At 41.3% G+C, this 26,962-nt stretch overlaps 1 protein-coding gene and 1 pseudogene across 6 annotated transcripts in view; one reads left to right on the forward strand and one right to left on the reverse strand.

Moving 5' to 3' along the window:
• LOC128572952 (zinc finger protein 208-like) overlaps window positions 1-21,205 on the forward strand; it is a 47,454-nt gene extending 26,249 nt beyond the window's left edge. For 4 of the 6 annotated variants that reach the window (XM_053573105.1, XM_053573106.1, XM_053573104.1 and 1 more), the window contains 3 exons: window positions 9,930-10,056; window positions 10,820-10,915; window positions 17,172-21,205. In XM_053573105.1, the coding sequence (XP_053429080.1) occupies window positions 9,930-10,056; window positions 10,820-10,915; window positions 17,172-21,067 (4,119 nt within the window). In that variant the 3' untranslated portion in view covers window positions 21,068-21,205. Of the gene's footprint in view, window positions 1-4,537; window positions 10,057-10,819; window positions 10,916-17,171 lie in introns of those variants that run through there. The other 2 variants (XM_053573103.1, XM_053573108.1) reach the window with 2 other exon arrangements.
• A 1,417-nt stretch (window positions 21,206-22,622) lies between these two features.
• On the reverse strand, window positions 22,623-26,037 carry LOC128572580 (tropomyosin alpha-3 chain-like; annotated as a pseudogene).
• Between the last annotated feature and the right edge of the window lie 925 nt (window positions 26,038-26,962).

A 26,962-nucleotide genomic window follows, 5' to 3' on the forward strand; every position in this document is an offset into this window, starting at 1 on the left:
AAAGAATCAAAGAAAATTATCACAAAAAAGAATCATTAAACATGCTAGTAAGTTGTTCTGTAGTGCCTCATCATTTCCTCTGCCTTTTTTCAAGATTATTTTCTTTGTTCCCTATTTCTGGTTTGGCCTGTTTGACTTACTGTTCCTATGTTTTAAAGTGTATTCTCAATTCACAAATAGCTGAGAATGGTTGTGGGGGGTGTCTGTGTCTACCACATTGTCTACTTTATTTTATTTAATTTTCATATCTATAAAATCGATTTCAAATGGAAATAATTGTTATGATTAGTTATATTGACATGTGGGCTATGCTGTTTAATTTTGTTTTTAGAAATTTGTGAAACAGTAGGTATTTATTAATGGTGTACATTGCATTTTGTAACTTATTAAGAAGTCTATAACTTGGCTTGGCGCCTGTTGCTCGGTGAGTAGGGTGCCACCCACATACACCGAAGCTGGCGGGTTCGAGTCCGGCCTGGGCCTGCTAAACAACAATGACAACTGCAACAAAAAATAGCCAGGCATTGTGGTGGGCACCCATAGTCCCAGCTTCTTGGGAGGCTGAGGAGAGAGGGAAGAGAATTGCCTAAGCCCAAGATTTTGAGGTTGCTGTGAGCCGTGATGCCATGGTACTCTACCCAGGGTGACATAGTGAGACTATGCCTCAAAAAAAAAAAAAAAAAGAAGAGGAAGAAGCCTATAATTTATGTTAAGAATAACTATTAAGGCTCTGCACTGGTAGCTCAGCGGGTAGGGTGTTAGCCATGTATACCTGGGCTGGAGGGTTTGAATGGCCGGGCCTGCCGAACACTGACAACTACAACAAAAAAATAGACGGGAGTTGTGGTGGGCGCCTGTAGTCCTAGCTACATGGGAGGCTGAGGCAAGAGCCCAAGCTCCCAAGTGGCCTCACAGCTCACAGCAACCTCAATCTCTTGGGCTTAAGTGGTTCTCTTGCCTCAGCCTCCCAAGTAGCTGGGACTATAGGTGCCTGCCACAATGCCTGGCTGTTTTTTGTTTGTAGTTGTCATTGTTTGGCAGGCCAGGGCTGGGTTCAAACCCTCCAGCTCTGGTGTATGTGGCTGGCGCCCTAGTCCTTGAGCTAGAGATGCTAAGTCAGGACTTTACATTTTTTTTTATACCAGCCTCAGTTTTTACTTCCAGGAGACACATTACTGTTTAGCCCATCAGATGCTGGTATTTGGGGAAAATGTGCACAAATTATTTCTGCTCTCTAGATTTCCAGATATTTCAAGGGAGAAAAATTATCCCAAAGGACAAGAATGACCCATCTCCCTTAAGGTGTTTTCAAAACTTGCAACACAATTCACACTTGTGCATTGAAAGCTAGGTTGCAGTTTCTCCAGGGAGGGTGGCCATTGAGTAATTCTGTGAGCAGGCTGAAGGTGGAAGGATGTCTCAAGGGATAGAGTGATCTTACTTGACACTTGAGTGAGACATGTCTGTATTTCAGTCAACAGTGACACTCCCTGAATTTCAAACCTTGAAAAGCTTTGTTTCTTTATTTCAGCTTAAATTTTTCATTAAGTGCAATTAAGTGTAATACATCAATAGAACTGAAAGAAAAGAAAATGTTCCTGAAAATGCAAGACAGAACTGGAGTTGAGAAAAGGAAATTAAATATGTAGTTATATTTCAGTAAAAAAGTTGGTTTTACCTCTTTTTTTTGTTTTAAGAGACAGAGTCTCAAGTTGTCACCCTGAGTACAGTGCCGTGGCATCATAGCTTACAGCAACCTCAAGCTCTTGGGCTTAAGCTATCCTCTTCCCTCAGGCGCTGCCACAACACCGCGCTATTTTTTGAGACAGGTCTCGCTCTTGCTTAGGCTGGTCTTGAACTCCTGAGCTCAATCCAATTGATCCACCTACCTGGGCTTCCCAGAGTGCTAGGATTACAGGCCTGAACCACAACGCCGACCCCTGCTTTTACATTTTTTTCTTTGAGTGAGTGTTGTAAGGTTTTGAGATATGTTATTGTCTGAGGGTGATTTCAAATGGAAACTCAGTTTAGCTTTGCAATGATACCCGAAGAAGAAAGAGACACAGTTTTGATTGCTTTATGATGCATAAAAATGAATACATTTCCATATGAAAGTGTGGTAGATCATTTGGTGAATTGTAAATATTGACAAGACATCAGTTCCTCTTTTACACAGAGTAGAGATCTGTGACAGTAGGTAACTTTGTTCTTTATTATTATTTTTAAATTTGTATATATATATACATATTTTTTTTTGGAGACAGAACCTCAAACTGTCTTGAGTAGAGGGCTTTGACATCACAGCTCACAGCAACCTCCAACTCCTGGGCTGAAGTGATTCTCCTGCCTCAGCTTCCCAGGTAGCTGGGACCATAGGTGCCTGCCACAATGCCCGGCTATTTTTTGGTTGCAACTGTTATTGTTGTTTGGCGGGCCCAGGCTGGATTCGAACCCGCCAACTCAGGTGTATGTGGCTGGTGCCTTAGCTGCTTGAGCCACAGGCCCTGAGCCAACTATTGTTCTTTGAAGGTGGAGTTTAATGCTATATCCTATGGAAGGGGACCTGCAAACTTCCAGAGATGTTCTCAAATGAGTGTTTACTAAATGATTTGTTTTCATTTAATAATTAAATGACATCACTATTGTCTCACAAAGTAATTTTGCTTTTCATGTTAACATAAGATTTCTTATCCAAAAATTCTGTTGGATTTCTCAAACACAACTGGGAACCCACAGGCAGGTGTGGTTGATGGAAGGTAAGGGTGGTGAGATGCCCTTCTTGAAGGTGTAATTGGCATTGTTTTGGTGGGTGGTGTTTTTAGACACTGTTCAATAGAACAATTTTGAAATTACATCTTATTGTCCAATAAGATGATTTTTTCTTTATTGTAAGGAAGCATTGCTTGGGGAAAAGCACCAAGTACAATTGTAAGTATTTTACAATTTCCTGCTATTATATAAGCCTCAACACTGAGTTTGCAGAATTTTTCTGGATTTCTCAAACACTTGCTGTTCTCTTTGAGTCAAGTGACTAAGACAAGATCAACCTTGGTGCTCCAAAAGATGGTCATCTAGGGCCCAGGATCCGTCTCTACAGGTTTTCAGCCTGTTCATACCACCTATGGGAAGAACCCTTTATATGGACAAAGGCGCAGAGCTCTGGAAAGCTGGGGACTCACAGGCAGATGTGGTTGATGGAAGTGGAAGGTGATGAGATGCCCTTCCTGAGGTGTAATGGGTCTTGTTCTGGGGCTGTTTCTAGACATTGTCCAACAGAATAAATTTTAAATTCCATCTTATTGTCCAATAAAATGAATTCTTCATTACTGAAGGAAGTATTGCTTGGGGAAAGCATGAAGTATAAAATCTGCAAGCATCACACACAAGGGCTTTCTTTCATAAAGAGGCGTAAACGTGTAGAAACAAGGTGGGAGATGGGGGCAGAATGGAGGGTGGAGAAATAATCTGCCAGGTCAGGACATGTTTCATCCTGCAGTCAGACAGTTCTTAGGAGGGGCATAAAGAGGGGCTAGATGTTAATTCTAAGTCAGACGTAGAATTGGCCAAAGGTCAGGGGCTGGGGGGAAAAGAGTAACTTCAGCAAAATTTGATGAAGAAATATTTTGTGTTGACTGCTGAAGAAACAACTGTTCGGCTAATTGTTTATGAGCAATGAATGGGAATTTGCAGAGCCTGTGCCTTGCCTCATCATAGGTAAAATAGGTAATATCACCTAAGTCATCATGGGAAGAGTTGTTTTTTGCAGTGAGCTTCTCTTGAGAACACAGAGCATGAGGAATTTTTTTAATCAGAGCTACTTCCCAGGATGAGCTATGCTCCCCAACATCTCCCACCACTATCCTTTGTCCTATACATGTCTTCTTTCTGCCTTTTTCTTTGATTATAATTTTTTTTTCTTTTTCTTGCAGTTTTTGGCCAGGGCTGGGCTTGAACCCACCACCTGCAGCATATAGGACTGGCACCCTACTCCTTTGAGCCACAAGTGCCACCTATTTATTTTTTTCTTTTTAAGACAGAGTCTCACCCTGGTTTTTACTATTTTAAGTTGCACACAAACTTTATGGACACCCTGTATAACCAATGGTGCTGTCAGGGTTTGTTTTTTTTTTGCAGTTTTAGCCAGGGCTGGGTTTGAACCCACCAACTCCAGCATATGGGACCAGCGCCCTACTCCTTTGAGCCACAGGCACCGCCCAAGCAGAGTCAGCTGTCATGTCTTCTTCTTGAGGACTAATTACAGTGACTTAATTCATCTTTGCAATCTCTTAAATTGTCTGAGATGCACATCACATTCTGGTTTAATTGTATAATATGACAGTTCTTTCTCTGTCTACCATTGTGATGGGTTATTCTGGAGTTGGAAATGACTCTGTTTTTAATTATAAATTATTTTTACACACCATCCAGAATTACCACATATGACATGAACATAGATGATGCCCACTGAGTGTAACTCCAGAGGGAGCTTTGCATCTCAACCTTCCAGTCACAACACATAATTGTACACCAAAGTGCATGTTGTCCCAAATCATGAAGCTACAATGTATCTTCTTGAGCAGTTATAGTACATGGTGTGACAAAAGTTGCTCCTACAGTCACCATACAGAGAAAAAAATGGAAATTGTAGCACTATGTACTTTTGTTTACAGCAAAATTTTATAATACATTTACAAACTATTTTCTATGTTTGCCACCTCTTTACAAAATTTGGTAATGAGTATTTTGTAAAGGTATAGCTAGCTATGATTTTCAATTTTTCCTATGTATGGTGACTTTGGGGACAACCTGTAGATTTTTACAAACTACCTCTATTTCAGGCGTCCTTAAACTTTTTAAACAGAGGGCCAATTCAGTGTCCCCAAGACCGTTGGAGGGCTGGACTATAGTTAAATATATATGTATATGAACAAATCTCTATGCACACTGCACATATCTTATTTTGCAGTAAAAAAACAAAACAGGAACAAATACAATCACACCGCCTCATGTGTCCCATGGGCTGCAGTGTGAGGACCCCTGCGAGTGCCAGCCATTCTCTCTCTGTCTTTCAATTATCCTGATATCTTTACACCTAAAATTGATCAGAGACTATGAGGCCCAGAGATCAACCTGGAGCACAGATAAGCATTGAGTACACCTGAGAATGCCCGCATTCCCACTCTTCTATTTCTGTAATTCTCATGAATGTACACATGGGACTACCTGCATCCCCACGTGTGCAAGAGACACTGCTGCCTTCTCTGACCTCTGGAACCTTTAAAGTGCTAGAAATCTATGTCGTGCTTCAAAATTGTGATTGGTGATCTTCCTTGAACCAAAGATATGTTGGTTTTTAAAAAGTGTCGAGGCTCTGTACCTGTAACTCAGTGGCTAGGGCACCAGCCACACCGGATCTGGCAGGAACAAACTCAGCCCAGGACTGCCAAAGAACAATGACAACTACAAACAAAAAAAGAGCCGGGCATTGTGGTAGGCGCCTGTGATCCCAGCTACTTGGAAGTCTCAGGCAAGAGAATTGCTTACACTCAAGAATTTGAGGCTGCTGTGAGCTGTGACACTACGTTACTGCACTGAGTGTGACAAAGTGAGACTCTCAAAAAAAAGTGTTGAGCAGAAGTGTCTCTGCTGTGTTTGCTATCTCTAGGTGAGTGCCGCTGTAGTCTAGAAGTAGTAACAGCAGCAATAGGGGGATTAGTAAAGAAGCTACTTCATAGACTCACTGAAAACCTGTAATTTTTTTTTTTTTTTTTTGGTAGAGTCGGAGTTTCACTTTATCATCCTCGGTAGAGTGCCGTGGCATCACACAGCTCAAGCAACCTCCAACTTCTGGGCTTAGGCGATTCTCTTGCCTCAGCCTCCCAAGTAGCTGGAACCACAGGCACCGCCCAATGCCAGGCTATTTTTTGTTGCAGTTTGCCTGGGGCCGGGTTTGAATGCACAAGCCTTGGTAAATGGGGCCAGCGCCCTACCCACTGAGCCACAGGCGCTGCCTTTTTTTTTTTTTTTTAGATACAGAGTCTCATTCTGTTGGCCTCAGTACCGTGCTGTGCCATCACAGCTCACAGCAACCTCCGGCTCTTGGGCTTAGGCGATTCTCTTGCTTCAGCCTCCCAAGTAGCTGGAACTACAGGTGCCCGCCAGAATGCTGGGATATTTTTTGTTGCAGTTTGGCTGGGGCCGGGTTTGAACCCACCACCCTCAGCATATGGGGCCGGCACCCTACTCACTGAGCCACAGACCCTGCCCCCAAACCTGCAAAATGTTAAGCAAACCCAAGGTTGACTGTTCATTTGTGAAAAGGTAGAGTCACAATGCAAGAGTTGGTGGATGAGAAAGCAGTTTTTTCAAGAGCAACATAAGGAGATGGCTGACTTATGTTGGAAAGACCGCCTGATGTTCCTCAGCTGACCAGAAGGTGGTGAAAGGGGAAAGGAGTGTGGGAAACTACATGTAGGAGCTTTCTTTTCTTTTCTTTCTTTCTTTTTTTTTTTTTTGAGACAGTCTCCCTCTTTTTTTTTTTTTTTTTTTTATCAGTTTTTGGCTGGGGCCGGGTTTGAACCCACCAACTCTGGCATTTGGGGCCAGCACCCTACTCCACTGAGCCACAGGTGCCACCCGGAGCTTTCTATGTGTGGGTCTCCATGTCTCATGGAAAAGGTTTCTAGCCATCTGGCAGTCTGGCTGACTGCCAGATGATATAGATCAAAACAGAAATGGGGGTTAACTGCTCACTATTTTTCTTGATGAGGAGTTCTGAAATCTTGGTTCTATAGTTAATGGCTCAAAATCATTCCTGAAATTCTTGTTTTTAAATTCTGTTTTGGAGACAGAATCTGACTTTGTCATCCACCGTAGGTTGCCATGGCATCATAGCTCATAGCAACCTCAAGCTCCTGGGCTCAAGCCATCCTCTTGCCTCAACCTTTGAATGAGCTGGGGTCTCCAGGTGTGAGCCATGGGGCCAGGCTTCTTCTTGAAATTCTTAAACAAGGACATAAACAAGTACTGTTAATAAAATGTGATTATTTGCTTGAAGATAGAGTAACTGCTGCTGTTGCAGAATCACATACTCAGAATGGGCATAATGTGAAAAAACTTATATGCATATTAAAGCCTGAGAGGTGATGCTTAGCTAAATGTTTCTCATCCCAGGCTTCCAGTTAAGATTCCGTGGCCAGTTTGAAGAAGTACCATCTCTGTCATTTTGCCTGCACACTCATTCTATTAGTCTGGGTTGTGTCATCAGTGTGGTTTTAATTAAGTGTCCCCATGTGATGCTAAGGTTAGGCCAGTATCAAGCATGAGGGTTTCCATATCTATTTAAGACAGCTGAGTTTATTTATTTATGTATTTTTTCAGAAAGAGGTTACAGGTCACATATTCCCATTCGCATGGCAGAAATTGCTGGCAAGGGAGGGCACTGGAGGCCAAGAAATAAGAAATGCACACTTTGGTCTTTATGTGGAATCTCCTTCTTCCTGACTTTCTCTGTGATAAAGAACAAGGAAGGGTGAATTTTTTTCTGTACTTAGTGGTCTCTCTGACTGTGGATGTGGTAGCAGGTGAAGGGGTTGCGCTGATGCCTTTGTTGCAGAAAGATGAGGCCCAACAGAGAGAAAGAGCACCCACACGCCACGTTTATAAGAGGAAGGGCTTTATTCACCAGCCGGTAGCTTACGGCATAGAATTCCAAATGGCTGCGCTCCCCGACTGCCTTGGTCTTTCCCTTTTTATTGACAGTCAAAAAGTTCCACCCCACAGGTACCCTTCTCATTGGCCAGTTTGAATGAAGCGGGAGATGCTATTCCAGCCCCTATAGAACTACAGGATTTCACGGAACTTGGAAATTTCAAAGTTCCAGGAAGTTAAGTTTACAAATTCCCAAGAGCTTAGTCACCATAGAGAGGACCCTGCAGGTGTATCCTTGTGGTCTTCTTGAGAAGATCTGTTCTTCCAGACCTCACCCTTATCAGTTATCTTCTCTCGCCTTTAAAGCCGAGATAAAAGGCAGTGCCTGTGGCTCAGCCAGTAGGGCGCCGGTCCCAAATGCCGGAGGTGGCGGGTTCAAACCCAGCCGCGGCCAAAAAAAAAAAAAAAAAAGCCGAGATAAAGCCGATAAAGATATTGTCAAGATCCAGGTGGAATGTATCCAGATAATCTCATGTGAGAAGGAAATCAAGGGAAGGAGGAGGAGGAAATGATTGCTTCTCAGGTAAATGTGTCCAAGGTCCAGGGCTGTGCCCACTTTTGCTCCTGCAATATCATGTTCTTAGAATTTGCAAGCCTTTACTTCTCTACTTGTGATGTTCCTGCCTAATGAGTTTGTTTCAAATACTCTTTTAACTATTTCTTATTGCCAAGAGCAATAAGAGTATGTGATTCTGCAACAGCAGCGGTTATTCTATCTTCAGTTGCCAAGAGGTCTGAGAAATCCTTCTCCCCTACCTATACAGCAGAGTCTTCTCTCCATTCTGTCCATCAAGGCTTCCCAAGTGCCCTGCAAAATTCCCAGTGTAAATTCATGTTCTGCAAAAATAAAAATGTGTTCTGCAATACTGCAAATGTTCCTTTTGTGCCTTTTGAAAATGGAACAATGTGGATACTCAAGGTTCTCCATTGTGTATGAGGTCGGATCCTTGGATATTAGCAGAGAAGGAGAATATGTTTTGTTTAGCTTCCATGTGGAAGCTCCATCAGTTCTACATAGAATGAGATGAAGCACGTGCACTTTTACAGAAGACGGCATTAACTGCCTAAAGTAACTCAATGTTCTGAAAAACAGAATCATTCGAAAAATGCTTTCTAGAATGCTTAGAAAGACATGTTTAAAGACACGATTGGAGATTAGAAAACATTCCAGATATCTATAACTCGAGCTTTGCCAAAACTGTTTTTTTTTAAACTAGCTTTTATCAGATTATGATGTACTTTTTCTTGCCAGTACTATCACAGCAGTGATGCGTTTGCGTTTGTGAATCAGCACCTGATACTTATTTGTCCTGTTACAGTTGAGGTTAACTTTATTCACTCAGTTATGGTGCTCTTTGACACATATTCCATTGTAGAGTTCAGTATATCTTCTATATTATTTATTTATTTATTTATTTATTTTTGTAGAGACAGAGTCTCACTGTACCGCCCTCCGGTAGAGTGCCGTGGCGTCACATGGCTCACAGCAACCTCTAACTCTTGGGCTTACGTGATTCTCTTGCCTCAGCCTCCCGAGCATATCTTCTATATTATTAATAAGTACTTTGGGGAGATTTATCAACTAATGTGCACAAACCAAAACATCTATTGATGTGCCTCTTTCTTTTTAGATTCTCTTTCATACCTTGCTTTGGAAAGTAAAGGTTGTCATCTTTGTTTACTGGTTCAGAAATCAACTGGGGAAATCCAGAAATCCAGTTCATTGTATGTTTCACATAATATTATGCTGGAATAAAAGCATTAGCATTTTTGTTGAGCTTGTTGAAAATTTAAAAATGGAATCTTCACCACATATCTTGAGAACAGAAATTTGCATTTTATCAAGATCTCCAGTTCTTTCTTGTTCATGTTAAAATTTTAGAGGTTCCATTTCACTCACCATGACTTTTTCATGTAAAAAACATACACAACTTATACTGTATGTTGTAAACAAGGCAGAAAGATACACATCCCAGCATATTTCTACTCTTGTCAACCAACAGGGTCTAGGGTCTACACTCGTTTTGTGCATGTTGTGCCCTCCACTTTCTTCATTTAGAGAACACATGAGGAAATTTATCTCTTCGATTTCTTCTATACTCCCCTTATTACATAATTCCAGTCACTCATATAAGTCAGCAACAGTTCTCTTGGCTCATTCAATTAAAAGTGAAGTTTAAACTCCGCTTGGCTTCTTGGTAAATATGTTTGTTTTTCAGGGAATGTTCACATTCAAGGACGTGTCTATAGAGTTCTCTATGGATGAGTGGGCCTGCCTGGACCCTACTCAGCACACTTTGTATCGGGACGTCATGTTGGAAAACTACAGACACCTGGTCTTCCTAGGTGAGGATAGCTGAAATACACAGTTCCTGGTCTACACTAAGCAATTCATATTCTCTCTTTGTAGAAGTTTTTATACATTTTCTTGAACTGCATGGGTATCAGATTCTTGTTTCTAAGGAAAACTTAAGGATATCTTGGTATAGAAGAGAAAATTCTGGAGATGCTTTACTTTGGCATTAATCTTACTCTTTTTTGAGATGATTTATATCCTTCACTAGATTAATGGTAATTTCAGAAATTTAGCAGCATAGATTTTTACTCATACCTTTAAGTCTAATTTCTAGCACCAAATTGTATTTTAATAGTACTGGGTAGTGGAATTAAGAATCATCCAACTTTGGGCAGCACCTGTGGCTCAGTGAGTAGGGTGCGAGCCCCATATACCAAGAGTGGTGGGTTCAAACCCAGCCCCAGACAAACTGCAACAAAAAAAAATAGTCGGGCATTGTGGCTGGTGCCTGTAGTCCCAGCTACTCAGGAGGCTGAGGCAACAGAATCGCCTGAGCCCAGGAGTTGGAGGTTGCTGTGAGTTGTAACGCCATGGCACTCTACCGAGGGTGATAAAGTGAGACTCTTGTCTCTAAAAAAAAAAAAAAAAAAAAGAATCATCCAACTTTAAATACATTTTAAAGATTATCAAATTTCTGTAAGGACAATTATTTCAGGATCTTCTAAAATGTTCTTTTCTCTGCTTTAGCAAATTAATAGATTGCCAATTGGAGAATCCACATAAGAGTCATGTTTCTTTTTTCTAATAAAACAGGTCTTGCTGTCTCTAAGCCAGACCTCATCACCTGTCTGGAGCAAAGCAAAGAACCCTGGATGGTGAAGACTCACCAGACAGTAGTCAAGCACCCAGGTAGGGGGGAGTGAATGAAGCAGATAACTCTGGTCAGAGATCCAAAGTTGAAGGAGGAAACCACACAATGCAATGTGATTAGGGAAGCTCAGCTTAATTGTAAATGATTTCTGAGAAGCCTGGGTTTCTTTCTCTTGTTCTTACATAAGGTCATCTCTGTTCTTGTTTTTTTTTTTATTTTCTTTTTTTTTGTAGAGACAGAGTCTCACTTTACGGCCTTCGGTAGAGTGCCATGATGTCACAGGACTCACAGCAACCTCTAGCTCTTGGGCTTCCGCGATTCTCCTGCCTCAGCCTCCCGAGCAGCTGGGACTACGGGCGCCCGCCACAATGCTCGGCTATTTTTTGGTTGCAGTTCAGCCGGGGCTGGGTTTGAACCCGCCACCCGCGGTATATGGGGCCGGCACCCTACTCACTGAGCCACAGGCGCCACCCTCTGTTCTTGTTTTTATTATTATTTTTTTATTTTTATTTCCTTATTGACACAGAGTCTCACTCTCTTGCCTCACACTAGAGTGCCATGGCATCAGCCTAGCACAGAGCAACCTCAAACTACTGGGTTCAAGTGATTTTTCTGTCTCAGCTTCCAAATAGCCTGGCCTACAGGTTTCTCCACAATGCCTGGCTAATATATTTTTCTATTTTTCTTTTTTAAGTAGAGAAGAGGTCTCATACTTGCTCTGGCTGGTCTTGAACTTCTGAACTAAAGCAATCCCATCTTGGCTTCTGATAGTGCTAGGTTTTGTTTGTTTGTTTTTTTTTTTTTTTGCAGTTTTTGGCCTGGGCCAGGTTTGAACCTCCACCTCCCATATATGAGGCTGGCACCCTACTTCTTTGAGCCATAGGCGCCGCCCCAGTGCTAGGTTTACAGTTGTGAGCCAGTAGGCCTGTTTTAGGTTTTAATTTCCAGAAGGACTTACTTTTCAGTGATATCCCTTCTAGGTTACAGTGAGAATAAAACAACTTTCTATGGCTTACAAGTGACTGCTAGAGGTGACTGCTCTTCCATTCCTTTTAACGACATAAAATATTTGTGTATTTTTGACTATATCTGTGAAATATTCTTTTCTTTTTGAGACAGTCTCACTATGTTGCCCTCAGTAGACTGCTCTGATGTCATAGCTCACAGCAAGCTCCAACTCCTGGGCTCAAGTCATCCTCTTGCCTCAGCCTCCGGAGTAGCTGGGACTATAGGTGCCCACCACAATGCCCTGCTAGTTTTTTTTTTTGAGACAGAGCCTCAAGCTGTCGCCCTGGGTACAGTGCCACGGTGTCACAGCTCACAGCAACCTCCACTCCTGGGCTTAAGTGATTCTCCTGCCTCTGCCTCTGCCTCCCAAGTACCTGGGGCCAGGTGCCCACCACAATGCCGTGCTATTTTTTGGTTGCAGCGGTCATTGTTTGGATTTGAACCGGACAAGTTCAGGTGTATGTGGCTGGTGCCTTAGCTGCTTGAGCCACAGGCACCGAGCCCCATGCTAGGTTTTTATAGAGATGGCATCTCGCTCTTGCTTAGGCTTGATTCAAACTCCTGAGATCAGGGAATCCACCCTCCTTGGCTTCCTAGAGTGCTGGGATTACACATGTGAGCCACCATGCCTGGCCCTTGAAAAAAAAAAAATTTCTTTTTATGCTGGTAAAATTTACAAATATTTTAATTACATACACCATATTTTTTTTAAAAACAAAACATATACATATTAAAAAGAACCAGCTTCAGATTTCTTTCAAATTTGCTTTTAGGTATAGGAGAAAAAAAGCAGATAAACTATTGATTTCTTATTGTCCAACTCCCATGAAATATTCGAACTAATATTCCTATAAGAAGATAAGCAATGAGGCACACGTGAAAAATTTTTTTTTGGCTAGGCACCTGTGGCTCAAGCAGCTAAGGCGCCAGCCACCTACACCTGAGCTGGTGGGTTCCAATCTAGCCCCGGCCCGCCAAAGAGCAATGACGGCTGCAACCAAAAAATAGCTGGGCATTGTGGCGGGTGCCTGTAGTCTCAGCTACTTCAGAGGTGGAGGCAGGAGAATCGCTTGAGCCCAGATGTTGGAGGTTGCTATGAGCTGTGATGCCAGAGCACTCTACACAGAGTGACAAGCTTGAGGCTCTGTCTCAAAAAAAAAAAGAAAAAATTTTTAAATATTCTTTAGTCTGCTTGTGGTGACTCAACCTAGCTCTATGGGACCCAAGGCGGATGACTGCTTGAGCTCAGGAGTGTGAGACCAGCCTAAACAAGAGACCCCATCTCTATGAAAAATAGAAAACTTACCGAGGCATTGTAGTGGTTGCCTGTTGTCCCACCTACTAGGGGCTTGAGAAGCTTGAAAATTGCTTGAACTCAGGAGATGAGGTCACTGGGAGTTAAACTGATGCTATGACACTTTAGCCTGGGCAACAGAACAAGTTTGGGTATGAAAAAAAGGTAGTTTCTTTAGCATCATATTCAAAGTAGGTGAGTGAAGTAGTGATAGTAGTATTTGGTTCAGAAATGCCAGATACACCACAAATAGTTGTTGTAGGTTTTCTGTTTTATACTTTTTTTTTTTTGGAGCCAGAGCCTCAACTGTGGCCCTGGGTAGAGTGTTGTGGCATCACAGCTCACAGTAACCTCCAACTCCTAGGCTCAAGCGATTCTCGTGCCTCTGCCTCCCAAGTGGCTGGGACTAATGGTGCCTGCCCCAATGCCTAGCTGTTTTTTGGTTACAGCCGTCATTGTTGTTTGGCAGGTCCAGGCTGGATTCCAACCCGCCAGCTCTGGTGTATGTGGCTGGCGCCTTACCCACTTGAGCCACAGGCACTGAGCCTGCTTTATACTTTTTTATGCTATGAAGGTTTCAAATAAGATTCTACAGAAATTAATACTCAGTAATTTTATGAGAACACTAAGAAATCTCCTCAAATGAAGGAAAAAGCTTATTTTACATAGTTTGACTTATCATATTTTACAAAGTTTGTATTTTTAAAAGTAAGGCCTTTGATTGCTTCTAATGAGTGAATTAAACCTTTTCTGTTTTTGTACTGCTAGCAACATATTAATAGCATGGTAAAATTATCTTTACTATTTATTTTTTTTAGAGACTGAGTCTCACTTTATCACTCATGGTAGAGTGCTGTAGTGTCACAGCTCACAGCAACCTCCAGCTCTTGGGCTTAGCCTGAGCCTCCCAAATAACTGGGACTATAGGTGCCCACAAGAAAGCTGGGCTATTTTTTTGTTTGCAGTTTTTGGCCGGGGCTGGGTTTGTACCTGCCACCTCTGGCATATGGGGCCGGCCCCCTACTTCTTTGAGCCACAGGCGCCGCCATTTTTGTTGCAGTTTTTGCCGGGTCAGGTTTGAACCCGCCACCCTCAGCATATGGGGCTGGCGCCCTACTCACTGAGCCATAGGTACTGGCCTTTCTTTACTATTTTTAGCACCTGTAATCCCAGCACTGTGGGAGACTGAAGTGGGAGTGTTGCTTGAGCTCAGGAGTTAGAGGCTTGTCTGAGCTAGAGTGAGACCCTGACTCATGAACAAAATGGAAAAACCCAGCCGGCCACCTGTAATCCCATCGTCTTTGGAGGCGGAGGCAGTGGGATGCCCACAGCCCAAGTCTGAGATTGTAGTGAGCTAGAATGCCATTACACACTGCTCAAGGCAAATGGTAGATCTCTGTCTCAACAACAATAAAAAAATTATCTTTACTATTTTTAAATGTTTACTTATTTACATTTTCTGATAAGTACCTCATTTCAAAAATATTCAGTATATTTGTTCTCTTTCAATAAAATGTATTATTTCATTTACCATAATATTAAGATTTATCTTTATTACAGATGTTAGAAGATTTCCTGATTTTTAGAAGCTTAATAATACTCTATCATTTTTACAGTCTAAATTATATTTCTCCATTTATTTGAGGCCGTTGTGGATTTCTTTTACCTAATGAATTATGTGAATAAAGCTGCAATGAATATGTGTGCAAATAGCTCTTTATTTGACCATGTATGTTAGGGTTGTGTATCTGTCCTATATTTTATTTATTATGTATTTTATATATATGCAGAATAATAAAAATAAATTATAGGTTTCTAACAAATATGCCCTTGTAGTATTATTTAATATTCTTTACCTTTTGAGGCAATTTTGACTTAAAGTATATTATATGAAATAAGACAAGTTTTGCCTCAGAATATATTCAGCCCTGGCTGCATGCAGGGGCATATATCTATAACATGAGGTATCTGAGATGAGAGGCTATCTTTTTTTTTTTTTTGTTCGAAAGGTTTTTAATGGAGAGGGAGGGATGCTGCAGAGCAGCACCAAGGAGGAGAGAAAAGGAGAGAGGAGGGGGAGAAAAGAGAGAGAGAGGAAAGGCGATGGGGAGGAGAGAGGAGAGACCGAGAGAGACAGAGAGGAGGAGAGAGGAGGGGAAAGAGAGCAATGAGAGGATATCTTGAGCTCAAGAGTTGGAGACCAGCCCAAGCAAGAGCAACACCCAGTCTTACTAAAAGTGGAAGATAAAATTGCTGGAATCATTGTAGGCACCTGTAGTCCCAGCTACTCAGAGGCTGATTCAGGAGCATTGCCTGAACTCAGGAGTTTCAGGTTTCTGTGAGCTAGGCTGTTGCCATGTCACTCTAGCCTGGGCAAAAGTGTGAGACTTTGTTTCAACAGGTGTGTGTATGTACACATGGAGACACACACACACATACGTACATATACATGTCTCCTTAATATAATCTCCCTTGTTCTCATAATACTAATACTTGAATTAAATATATTTCTGTCCTATACATTTTTTATTCCATTTGTTGTCCTTACATGTAAGATGAGTATCATTTAGATATTATATAGTTCTATCTTGACTTATTTTTCATTTTATTTTTTTTGGCCGGGGCTGGGTTTGAACCCGCCAGCTCCGGCATATGGGACCAGCGCCCTACTCCTTGAGCCACAGGCACCGCCCCTATCTTGACTTTTTATTTATTTATTTTTGAGGCAGAGCCTCAAGCTGTTGCCCTGGGTAGAGTGATGTGGTATCACAGCTTACAGCAACCTCCAAATGCTGGGTTCAAGCAATTCTCCTGCCTCCACCTCCCAAGTAGCTGGGACTACAGGTGCCCGCCACAACGCCCAGCTATTTTTTGGTTGCAGACATCATTCTTGTTTGGCAGGCTTGGGCTGGATTTCAACCCACTAGCTCAGGTGTATGTGGCTGGCACCTTAGCCGCTCAAGCCACAGGCACCAAGCCAACTACATATTTTTTAAATCACTATCTTTTTTTAATGTCTGTCATTTGATTATGAAGTTTAGTCCATGAATACCGTGAATACATACATAAATTTTTTTTTTTTTTTTTTCAGTTTTTGGCCAGGGCTGGGTTTGAATCCGCCACATCCAGCATATGGGGCCTGTGCCCTACTCTTTTGAGCCACAGGTGCTGCCCCATAATTTTTTTTTCTTTGAGACAGAGTCTCAACCTGTCTCCCTGGGTAGAGTGCCGTGGCATCATAGCTCACAGCAAGCTCCAACTCTTGGGCTCAAGCAGTCTTCTTGCCTCAGTTTCTCTATTTTTTGTAGACGAGGGTCTCAATCTTGCTCAGGCTGGTCTCAAACTTGGGAGCTAAAGCAGTCCACCCACCCTAGCTGCTGAGCTATAGGAACCGAGCCAGGCTCTTATGATTATGATTATTTACAACTTATTTCCCTTTTCATTTTATTTATTTATGTATTTATTTATTTGAGACTGAGTTTCTTTTATTCTGGGTAGAGTACTATGTTGTCATAGCTCATAGCATTCTCAACCTTCTGGGGTCAAGAAATCTTCCTGTCTCAGACTCATGAATTGCTGAGACTACAGCCATGTGCAACCATGACCAACTAAATTTTCTATTTGTGGTAGAAAGGGATCTCACTTTTGTTCAGGTTGATCTGAAACACCTGTTGGTCAAGTAACCCATTCACTGCAGTTTTTCAGAGTTCTAGGATTACAAACATGAGGCAATGTGCACAACCTCTATGTTATCTCTACAAGTTGTGCTCACGTGCTGTGCTGCAAATTCCTACCTGGTTTTAGAATTTCCCAAAATGCAGTGTATATATGCAGCCTTTATTTATCTTTAACATAATTAGTGCCTATGTTCTGTATTATGCCATCTGCCTAAGGTTCTTGACATGACTTTGCAAATACAATGTGTTGTATATATTTACTCAGTTGTGATAAAAAGTCTGTGGCTAAAATTTTATTGTTTAAATTTTTTTCAGATGTATCTAATCATTCTACCCAAGACCATTTCCAAGAGCTGGGCACAAATATATTATACCCAGAGATAACACTGAGAAGATATCAAAGCTGTGGCCTGGAGAATTTAAACTTAACAAAAGACTGGGAAAGTGTTTATGAATGTACTCAGCAGAAAGTATGTTACAGTGGATGTGACCAATGTTTAACAGCTAGCCATGGCAAAGTCTGCCAATGTAGTAAATATACGAGAGTCTTTAGACATTTGTCAAATCTAAATAGACATAAGATGATATATACCACAGAGAAAACTTTTCAGTATAAAAAGTATGGGAAAGCCTATAACCACTGCTCACACATTACTAAATGTAAGATAATGCATACTGGAGAAAAACAGTACAAATGTAAAGAAGGTGGCAAAGTCTTTAAATTTTGCTCAAGCCTATCTAACCATAAGAAACTCCACCCTGGGGAGAAACTGTATAAGTTTAAAAATTATGGGGAATGTCTTAGGCACAGATCAAAATATTATAACCATAAGAGTATTAATACTGGAAGAAAAGCCTACAACTATAAAGAATGTGATGAACTTACCAATCAGTACTCACATCTTTCTGCACATGAAAGAATTTATTCTGGAGAGAAACCCTACAAATGTCAAGAATGTGGCAAAGCCTTTAAGTGGTACTCAATCCTTTCTGTACATCAAAGAATTCATTCTGGAGAGAAACGCTACAAATGTCAAGAATGTGGCAAAGCCTTTAAGTGGTACTCAATCCTTTCTGTACATCAAAGAATTCATTCTGGAGAGAAACCCTACAAATGTCAAGAATGTGGCAAAGCCTTTAACCGGTGCTCAAACCTTTCTGTACATCAAAGAAGTCACTCGGGAGAAAAACCTTACAAATGTGAAGAATGTGGCAAAGCCTTTAAGCAGTACCCAAATCTTTCTAAACATAAAAGAATTCATTCTCGAGAGAAAACCTACAAATGTCAAGAATGTAGCAAAGCCTTTAACTGGCACTCAATCCTTTCTGTACATCAAAGAATTCATTCTGGAGAGAAACCCTTCAAATGTGAAGAATGTGGCAAAGCCTTTAAGCAGTACCCAAGTATTTCTACACATAAAAGAATTCATTCAGGAGAGAAACCCTACAAATGTCAAGAATGTGGCAAAGCCTTTAATGATATTTCAACCCTTACTAAACATCAAAGAATTCATTCCGGGGAGAAACCCTACAAATGTGAAGAATGTGGCAAAGCCTTTAACCGGCACTCAAACCTTTCTGTACATCAAAGAATTCACTCGGGAGAAAAATCCTACAAATGTGAAGAATGTGGCAAAGCCTTTAAGCAGTACTCAAGTCTTTGTAGACATAAAGGAATTCATTCTGGAGAGAAACCCTACAAATGTCAAGAATGTGGCAAAGCCTTTAAGTGGTACTCAATCCTTTCTGTACATCAAAGAATTCATTCTGGAGAGAAACCCTACAAATGTCAAGAATGTGGCAAAGCCTTTAACTGGCACTCAAACCTTTCTGTACATCAAAGAAGTCACTCGGGAGAAAACCCTTACAAATGTGAAGAATGTGGCAAAGCCTTTAAGCAGTACCGAAGTCTTTCTAGACATAAAAGAATTCATTCTGGAGAGAAACCCTACAAATGTCAAGAATGTGGCAAAGCCTTTAATGATAATTCAACCCTTACTAGACATCAAAGAATTCATTCTGGGGAGAAACCCTACAAATGTCAAGAATGTGGCAAAGCCTTTAATGATAATTCAACCCTTACTAGACATCAAAGAATTCATTCTGGGGAGAAACCCTACAAATGTCAAGAATGTGGCAAAGCCTTTAATGATAATTCAACCCTTACTAAACATCTAAGAATTCATTCTGGGGAGAAACCCTACAAATGTCAAGAATGTGGCAAAGCCTTTACGCAGCACTCCATCCTTTCTCAACATCAAAGAATTCATTCTGGAGAGAAACCCTACAAATGTCAAGAATGTGGCAAAGCCTTTAAGCAGCACTCCATCCTTTCTCAACATCAAAGAATTCATTCTGGAGAGAAACCCTTCAAATGTCAAGAATGTGGCAAAGCCTTTAAGCGGTACCCAAATCTTTCTAAACATAAAAGAATTCATTCTGGAGAGAAACCCTACAAATGTCAAGAATGTGGCAAAGCCTTTAAGCAGTACCCAAGTCTTTCTAGACATAAAAGAATTCATTCTGGAGAGAAACCCTACAAATGTGAAGAATGTGGCAAAGCCTTTACTCTGCGTTCATCCCTTTCTGTACATAGAAGAATTCATTCTGGAGAGAAACCCTACAAATGTCAAGAATGTGGCAAAGCCTTTAATGGTAATTCAACCCTTACTAAACATCAAAGAATTCATTCTGGGGAGAAACCCTACAAATGTGAAGAATGTGGCAAAGCCTTTACTCTGCGTTCATCCCTTTCTGTACATAGAAGAATTCATTCTGGAGAGAAACCCTACAAATGTGAAGAATGTGGAAAAGCCTTTATCTGTTTCTCAAAACTTTCTGTACATAGAAGAATTCATTCTGGAGAGAAACCCTACAAATGTGAAGAATGTGGAAAAGCCTTTATCTGTTACTCAAAACTTTCTGTACATAGAAGAATTCATTCTGGAGAGAAACACTACAAATGTGAAGAATGTGGCAAAGCCTTTAAACAGCACTCAGAACTTTCTGCACATCGAAGAATTCATTCGCGAGAAAAACCCTACAAATGTGAAGAATGTGGCAAAGCCTTTAAGCAGTACCCAGGTCTTTCTACACATAAAAGAATTCATTCTGGAGAGAAACCCTACAAATGTGAAGAATGTGGCAAAGCCTTTAACGGGCACTCACACCTTTCTGTGCACCAAAGAATTCATTCTGGAGAGAAACCTTACAAATGTGAAGAATGTGGCAAAGCCTTTAAGCAGTACCCAAGTCTTTCTCAACATAAAAGAATTCATTCTGGAGAGAAACCCTACAAATGTGAAGAATGTGGCAAAGCCTTTATCTGTTACTCAAAACTTTCTGTACATAGAAGAATTCATTCTGGAGAGAAACCCTACAAATGTCAAGAATGTGGCAAAGCCTTTAACCAGCACTCACACCTTTCTGTGCACCAAAGAATTCATTCTGGAGAGAAACCTTACAAATGTGAAGAATGTGGCAAAGCCTTTAAGCAGTACCCAACTCTTTCTCAACATAAAAGAATTCATTCTGGAGAGAAACCCTACAAATGTGAAGAATGTGGCAAAGCCTTTACTCTGCGTTCATCCCTTTCTGTACATAGAAGAATTCATTCTGGAGAGAAACCTTACAAATGTGAAGAATGTGGCAAAGCCTTTAAGCAGTACCCAAGTCTTTCTCAACATAAAAGAATTCATTCTGGAGAGAAACCCTACAAATGTGAAGAATGTGGCAAAGCCTTTACTCTGCGTTCATCCCTTTCTGTACATAGAAGAATTCATTCTGGAGAGAAACCCTACAAATGTGAAGAATGTGGAAAAGCCTTTATCTCTTACTCAAAACTTTCTGTACATAGAAGAATTCATTCTGGAGAGAAACCCTACAAATGTCAAGAATGTGGCAAAGCCTTTAATGATATTACAACCCTTACTAAACATCAAAGAATTCATTCTGGGGAGAAACCCTACAAATGTGAAGAATGTGGCAAAGCCTTTAATGATAATTCAACCCTTACTAAACATCAAAGAATTCATTCTGGGGAGAAACCCTACAAATGTGAAGAATGTGGCAAAGCCTTTAAACAGCACTCACACCTTTCTGAACATCAAAGAATTCACTCGGGAGAAAAATCCTACAAATGTGAAGAATGTGGCAAAGCCTTTAAGCAGTACCCAAGTCTTTCTCAACATAAAAGAATTCATGCTGGATAGAAACCCTACAAATGTCAAGAATGTGGCAAAGCCTTTAACCGGCACTCAATCCTTTCTCAACATCAAAGAATTCATTCTGGAGAGAAACCCTACAAATGTGAAGAATGTGGCAAAGCCTTTAAGCAGTACCCAAGTCTTTCTATACATAAAAGAATTCATTCTGGAGAGTAACCATACAAATGTCAAGAATGTGGCAAAGCCTTTAAGTGGTACTCAATCCTTTCTGTACATCAAAGAATTCATTCTGGAGAGAAACCCTACAAATGTGAAGAATGTAACAAAGCCTTTAACCGGTACACAACACTTTCTAGACATAAAAGAATTCATTCTGGAGAAAAACCTTACAAATGTGGAGAATGTGGCAAAGCCTTTAAGAATAGTTCAACCCTGACTAAACATCCGAGAATTCATTCTGGAATGAAACCCTAGAAATGTGAAGAATGTGCCAAAGCCTTTACTCTGAGTTCATCCCTTTTTGCACATCAAATAATTCATTCTGGAGAGAAACCCTACAAATGTGAAGAATGTGGAAAAACCTTTAACTGGTACTCAACACTTTCTGTACATAGAAGAATTCATTCTGGAGAGAAACCCTACAAATGTCAAGAATGTGGCAAAGCCTTTAACCGGAACTCACACCTTTCTGTGCACCAAAGAATTCATTCTGGAGAGAAACCCTACAAAGTCAAGAATGTGGTAAAACCTTTAATTAGTGTGTAACCTTTCTAAAATACAAGAATTCATTCAAGGGAGAAACCTTATAAATATGAACACTGTGGCAAACCCTTTATTCACATTCAAACCTCACTGTACATAAAATAAATCATACAGGACAGAAACCCTACAAATATGAAGAATGTGGAAGTATCCTTACCTGGTGTTCATGGCTTGCTAAGGATAAAAGAATTCACAATGAAGAGAAATTCTACAAATGTGAACAGTGTGGTAATGCCTTTTACTGGAGCTCAAACCTTACAACACATAAGAAAATTCAGATTGGAAAGAAATTTTACAAATGCGAATGATGTGGCAAAAATTTTCAGTGGTCTTCAGCCCTTAGTAAAACATAAGAGAAATCATAGCAGAGAAAAACGGTAACATTATGAAGATGTTATGCCAGTAGTGACAGTTTTTTTACATAATAGAATTCTTTTTGTTTTTTGTGACAGTGGCTTACTATGTCACCGTCGGTAGAGTGTTGTGACATCACAGCTCACAGCAACCTCCAGCTCTTGGGCTTAGGCAACTCTCCTGCCTCAGCTTCCCAAGTAGCTGGGACCACAGGCACTGGCCACAATGCCTGGCTATTTTTTGTCGCAGTTTGGCCAGGGCCGGGTTCAAACCCGCCACCTTCAGTATATGGGGCTGGCACCCTACCCACTGAGCCACAAGCACTACCCCACAAAAAAATTATTGAATAAAAACTGTACAAATGTGAAGAACTTAACAAGTGTTTAACTTGTCCTCAAACCATTCTATATATGAAAACTTTATATAACAGAGAAAAATCCCTACAAATTTGAAGTGTCAAATCCTATAATCTCACACATTTCAGTACCTAACAGAATTCCTAGCAAAATTCTATATATGTGAAGAGTGAGAAAATGTTTTTAAATATTCCTCACACTTTTCTAATCATAATTCATATGGAAGAAATACTCTAGAAATCTCAATCATGTCTCAAGGCCTTAAAATTTTGTTTATACTGTTCAATAGGTCTAAGGAGAGACAAGGGGAAATGATAAATGATACTGGGAATTTTTTTGTCCTTAACAAGAGAAACACATTAACTAGGGGGGCCTTCCATGGAAAAAACGTTGGCATTTGAAGAAAGCTTCCAAAACCTGATGTTTTCCCTACAAAAAATGGGCCTCAGAGGTAGAGAGGCCACAATGTGGAGATATGACCAAGGCCAGAAAAAGGGATCTTTGAAGCAGGTATACAATTAAGGTGATGGCAGCTGCAAGTGACCTATTTTCTATAGTATAATAAAATTCACACCACTTCTATCACACTTTACAAATAAAACGACAACATGTGGATATGGATTATAGGGATAGAAATGGGAGGACTCTCCATTCTGGAAGATTTTTCCCTTTCCAGGAAAAATCATGAATATTTTACCCCCATACCACTTAACATAGAATTGGAAAATCTCTATAAAGGGGAAAAATCTTACTAAACCCAAGGTCTTCTCTACATGAAAATGTAGTGTCTTCCTTCTCTAGAGTGTCCTTTAATAAACTGACCTTTTGTTTATTCATTTATTTATTTATTTATTTATTTATTTATTGGGGGGACTGGTTCTTTATTTCAAAAATACATATATCAATATTCAGTATCCAAGCAGTTGCACTACTGGTTTTTTCTTTGTCCCCATTGGCCCCAAAGACACCACATGAAAGGAGAGTACATTTTAAGCCAATAAGCTGCAGAATGTACAACTAATAGGCCTCCCTCAGAGAAACCTCACCAAAAAGCGGAGATTGGGCAGGGAAAGAAACTTTAAAAGGTTTTCAGTACACTGCCAGCTCAAAGTAGAGAGCTCTCACAGCCAGTTGCGGGGGCCAGGGTGCCCCAAACCAAACGAAGCAAGGTTTCAAATAATATAAAATTTTTAGAATCTTGTACATAAGCCATTCAAGATTTCTCCAGCACAGACTGTTGCAAAGTACAAGGAGATGGCACTTTTTGACATAGCAGCTTCAGACCCAGAAAGGGTAATGAGATGAGTTTCATATAACTAAATGAGTGGCAAAAACAATTTTCTTTAAGAAGGCAGGACAGCAATTATGTGGTCCACTCAACATAAGGAGCACATGATCCATTCTCTAAGTCCTTGGCAAGGGGGTAGAGACAGGATAAAAATCTGGTCTCAGAGGTCTTACCATCTTAATTTGGTCACTTCTAAGGAAAAAAATAAAAGTTGTCCAAAGATATCTTAAAGCTGAAAACCTCACAGCATGTTTTTGTTGTTTGGCTAACTCCTCCTGGGATCATCTTGCTGGTTTGGCTGGTACTTTGAGAAGTGAGGTTGTCCATAGAGGAGTCTCTCCCTGGGCTCTGGTGCTCAGTAAGGCAGGCCCATACCTTCCCCCCCCCTCTTTTAAGAAGAGGGCAATATGAATTAAACTGAAAAGTCATCTTTCAAAAGTGAGAAAGGGATTAGATTGCTGCTTCAAGAGCTGGGGAAGTATCTGGAATGTTTTACAAATGGTTGCCAGAACAACAAAAAAAGGTAGTTACAAAATGTGTACATCACAACATGCTTTTAAAGACATTTGGCATTGTGCTTACATTCCCTTAAATGTTGTTCCCGAGGATGCTCAGCCTCTAGCCCAGCTGGAATTTCTAGGAAGAGACAGAGATAGTTTGCCAAAAAAGACATGGCAGTGGGGTGGGTAGGGGATGGAGGGGGCGGAGAAAGGAGAAAGCAGCCTTCCAATTAAAGATCAGCCCTCAGTTTAAAGGTCAGCTTCAGGCAGGCTGGCCTCAGGAGGAGTCAGGGTCAGAGGGAGAAGTGGCGCAGGGGGGACTGGGATGTTCTAGTCATTCAGGTCAAGCAGAGTCCGGTCCAGCATCCTTTGTGTACAGAGATGCTCCTCTTTGGTACATTTCAGTTTATCTTCCAAATCATCGATTGTCTTTTCCATCTTGGCTACAGATCTCTCAGCAGACTCAGCACGGGTCTCTGCCTCCTTGAGTTTATCAGTAAGAATCTTTATCTCTTCCTCATATTTGTCTTCTTTTTGAGAATACTTTTCTTTCTTTTTTGTAGAGACGGAGTCTCACTTTATGGCCCACGGTAGAGTGCCACGGTGTCACACAGCTCACAGCAACCTCCAACTCCTGGGCTTAGGCGATTCTCTTGCCTCAGCCTCCCGAGCAGCTGGGACTACAGGCGCCCGCCACAACGCCCGGCTATTTTTTTCTTGCAGTTTGGCCGGGGCCGGGTTTGAACCCGTCACCCTCGGTATATGGGGCCGGCGCCTTACTGACCGAGCCACAGGTGCCGCCCTTGAGAATAATTTTCTTCAGCAGTGTTCAGACACCTGAGATTCTGGTCCATCAGTCTGATCTGCTCATCCATCTCTCGGCACCGGGACTCCACCAGCTCGGCTTATTCCTCTGTGCGTTCTAAGTCTCCTTCAATAATGACCAACTTAAGGGCCACCTCTCGATATTTCCTATCTGCCTCTTCTGCAATATGTTTCGCTTCTTCGAGCTGGATTCCCTGCAGTTCCATCTTCTCTTCATCTTTTACGGCCCGGTTTTCAATAACCTTCATACCCCTCTCACTCTTGTCAGCAGCTTTTTCTGCTTCCTCCAACTTTTGCAGGACAGTGGCTAGGCGCTCTTGAGCACGATCCAGCTCCTCTTCAACCAGCTGGATCCTGCGGTTCCAGGAGGCCACCTCAGCCTTGGCCTGCTTCCGGGTCCACCTTTCTCCCTCCACTTTCCGCTGGAGACACTTGGCTCTGTCCTCTGCATCATCGGCCTGCTGCTGCGGACCTTGGATCTTGCGCAGGAAGGATAAGGACAAATGGCCAGAAGAAATCAACACCCAGGTAAACTTTTCTGTCTGGGAAGAGGGTATCCCTAGGAAAGTCCCCAGGACCACTTCATCTGAGGTCTACTTTAAATCAGAAGCTCAACCACCACAAAAAGCCTATACCCTTTTAAACATGAAGCATTAATAGACATAGTCCCTTTGATGGACAACTTTATGGGGTATGGGCCCAAAAGGCCCTACCAATCTTCATATAACACCCCTATAGTTTTCATTGAAAAGCCTGGAACAGATGACTACTTACTGTCCAAGACCTAAGGGTAGTAAATAAAGTAGTATTGGATTCTCATCTGATGGTACCTAACCCTTCTATTCTTTTGAAATTGTATCTTTAATATACAATTACTTTGTGTTCTACTTGGTGTCCCTCTGCCTGTATCCCCAGGGATACACGCTCCATTTTCAGTCCATTTTGTACTTCATAATAGGAAACTTGCACAAATACGAGTTTGGTGAAAGAGAGAAGTAATCCTTGGCTTTCTCTGTCCTCTGATTCCCCTTTGCAGATGTTAGGTTTATCAAGTGAGCTGGAGCAGTGGTGGGTTTCTGACTAGTTTTCACCAAGAATGTTTCTTATCCTATAAAGATAATCATCTCATTTTTTTTTATTTTTTATTTATGTATGTATTTATCTATTTATTGCAGTTTTTGGCCGGGGCTGGGTTTGAACACACCACCTCTGGTATATGGGGCCAGTGCCCTACTCCTTTGAGCCACAGGCGCCACTCATCATCTCATGTTTTGCAGCAGTGACTTTTCTGCCTTAATTTTTTTCCTTGGCTTTCACAAATTTGTGCTGTGAAAATAAGAAATGCTACAAATACAGATGAAAGTCAATTTGTTACCCAAATACCAAATGGTAATAACTCTTACTTTTTAATCTTTTTCTCATTGTAAAGAAATTCATTTCAGGGCGGCACCTGTGGCTCAGTTGGTAAGGCGCCGGCCCCATATACTAATGGTGGCGGGTTCAAACCCAGCCCCGGCTGAACTGCAACCAAAAAATAGCTGGGCGTTGTGGCCGGCGCCTGTAGTCCCACCTACTCGGGAAGCTGAGGCAAGAGAATCGCTTAAGCCCAGGAGTTGGAGGTTGCTGTGAGCTGTATGATGCCATGGCACTCTACCGAGGGCCATAAAGTGAGACTCTGTCTCTACAAGAAAAAAAAAAAAAATTCATTTGAGATCTGCCACCGTGCACTTCCAGTGGCAGCAGCGTTCAAACAACTCTGCAAGGTTTTCTAATCTTGGTGTATCAGGGCCTCACAGTTGTGTTTTCATTGACATGTGTTGGTGTCTTGCTGGGTGATGTTTATTTTTGTTCTTGG

This window comes from Nycticebus coucang, chromosome 20 (assembly GCF_027406575.1).
Source record: "Nycticebus coucang isolate mNycCou1 chromosome 20, mNycCou1.pri, whole genome shotgun sequence".
In the NCBI taxonomy this organism is placed as follows: Eukaryota; Metazoa; Chordata; class Mammalia; order Primates; family Lorisidae; genus Nycticebus; species Nycticebus coucang.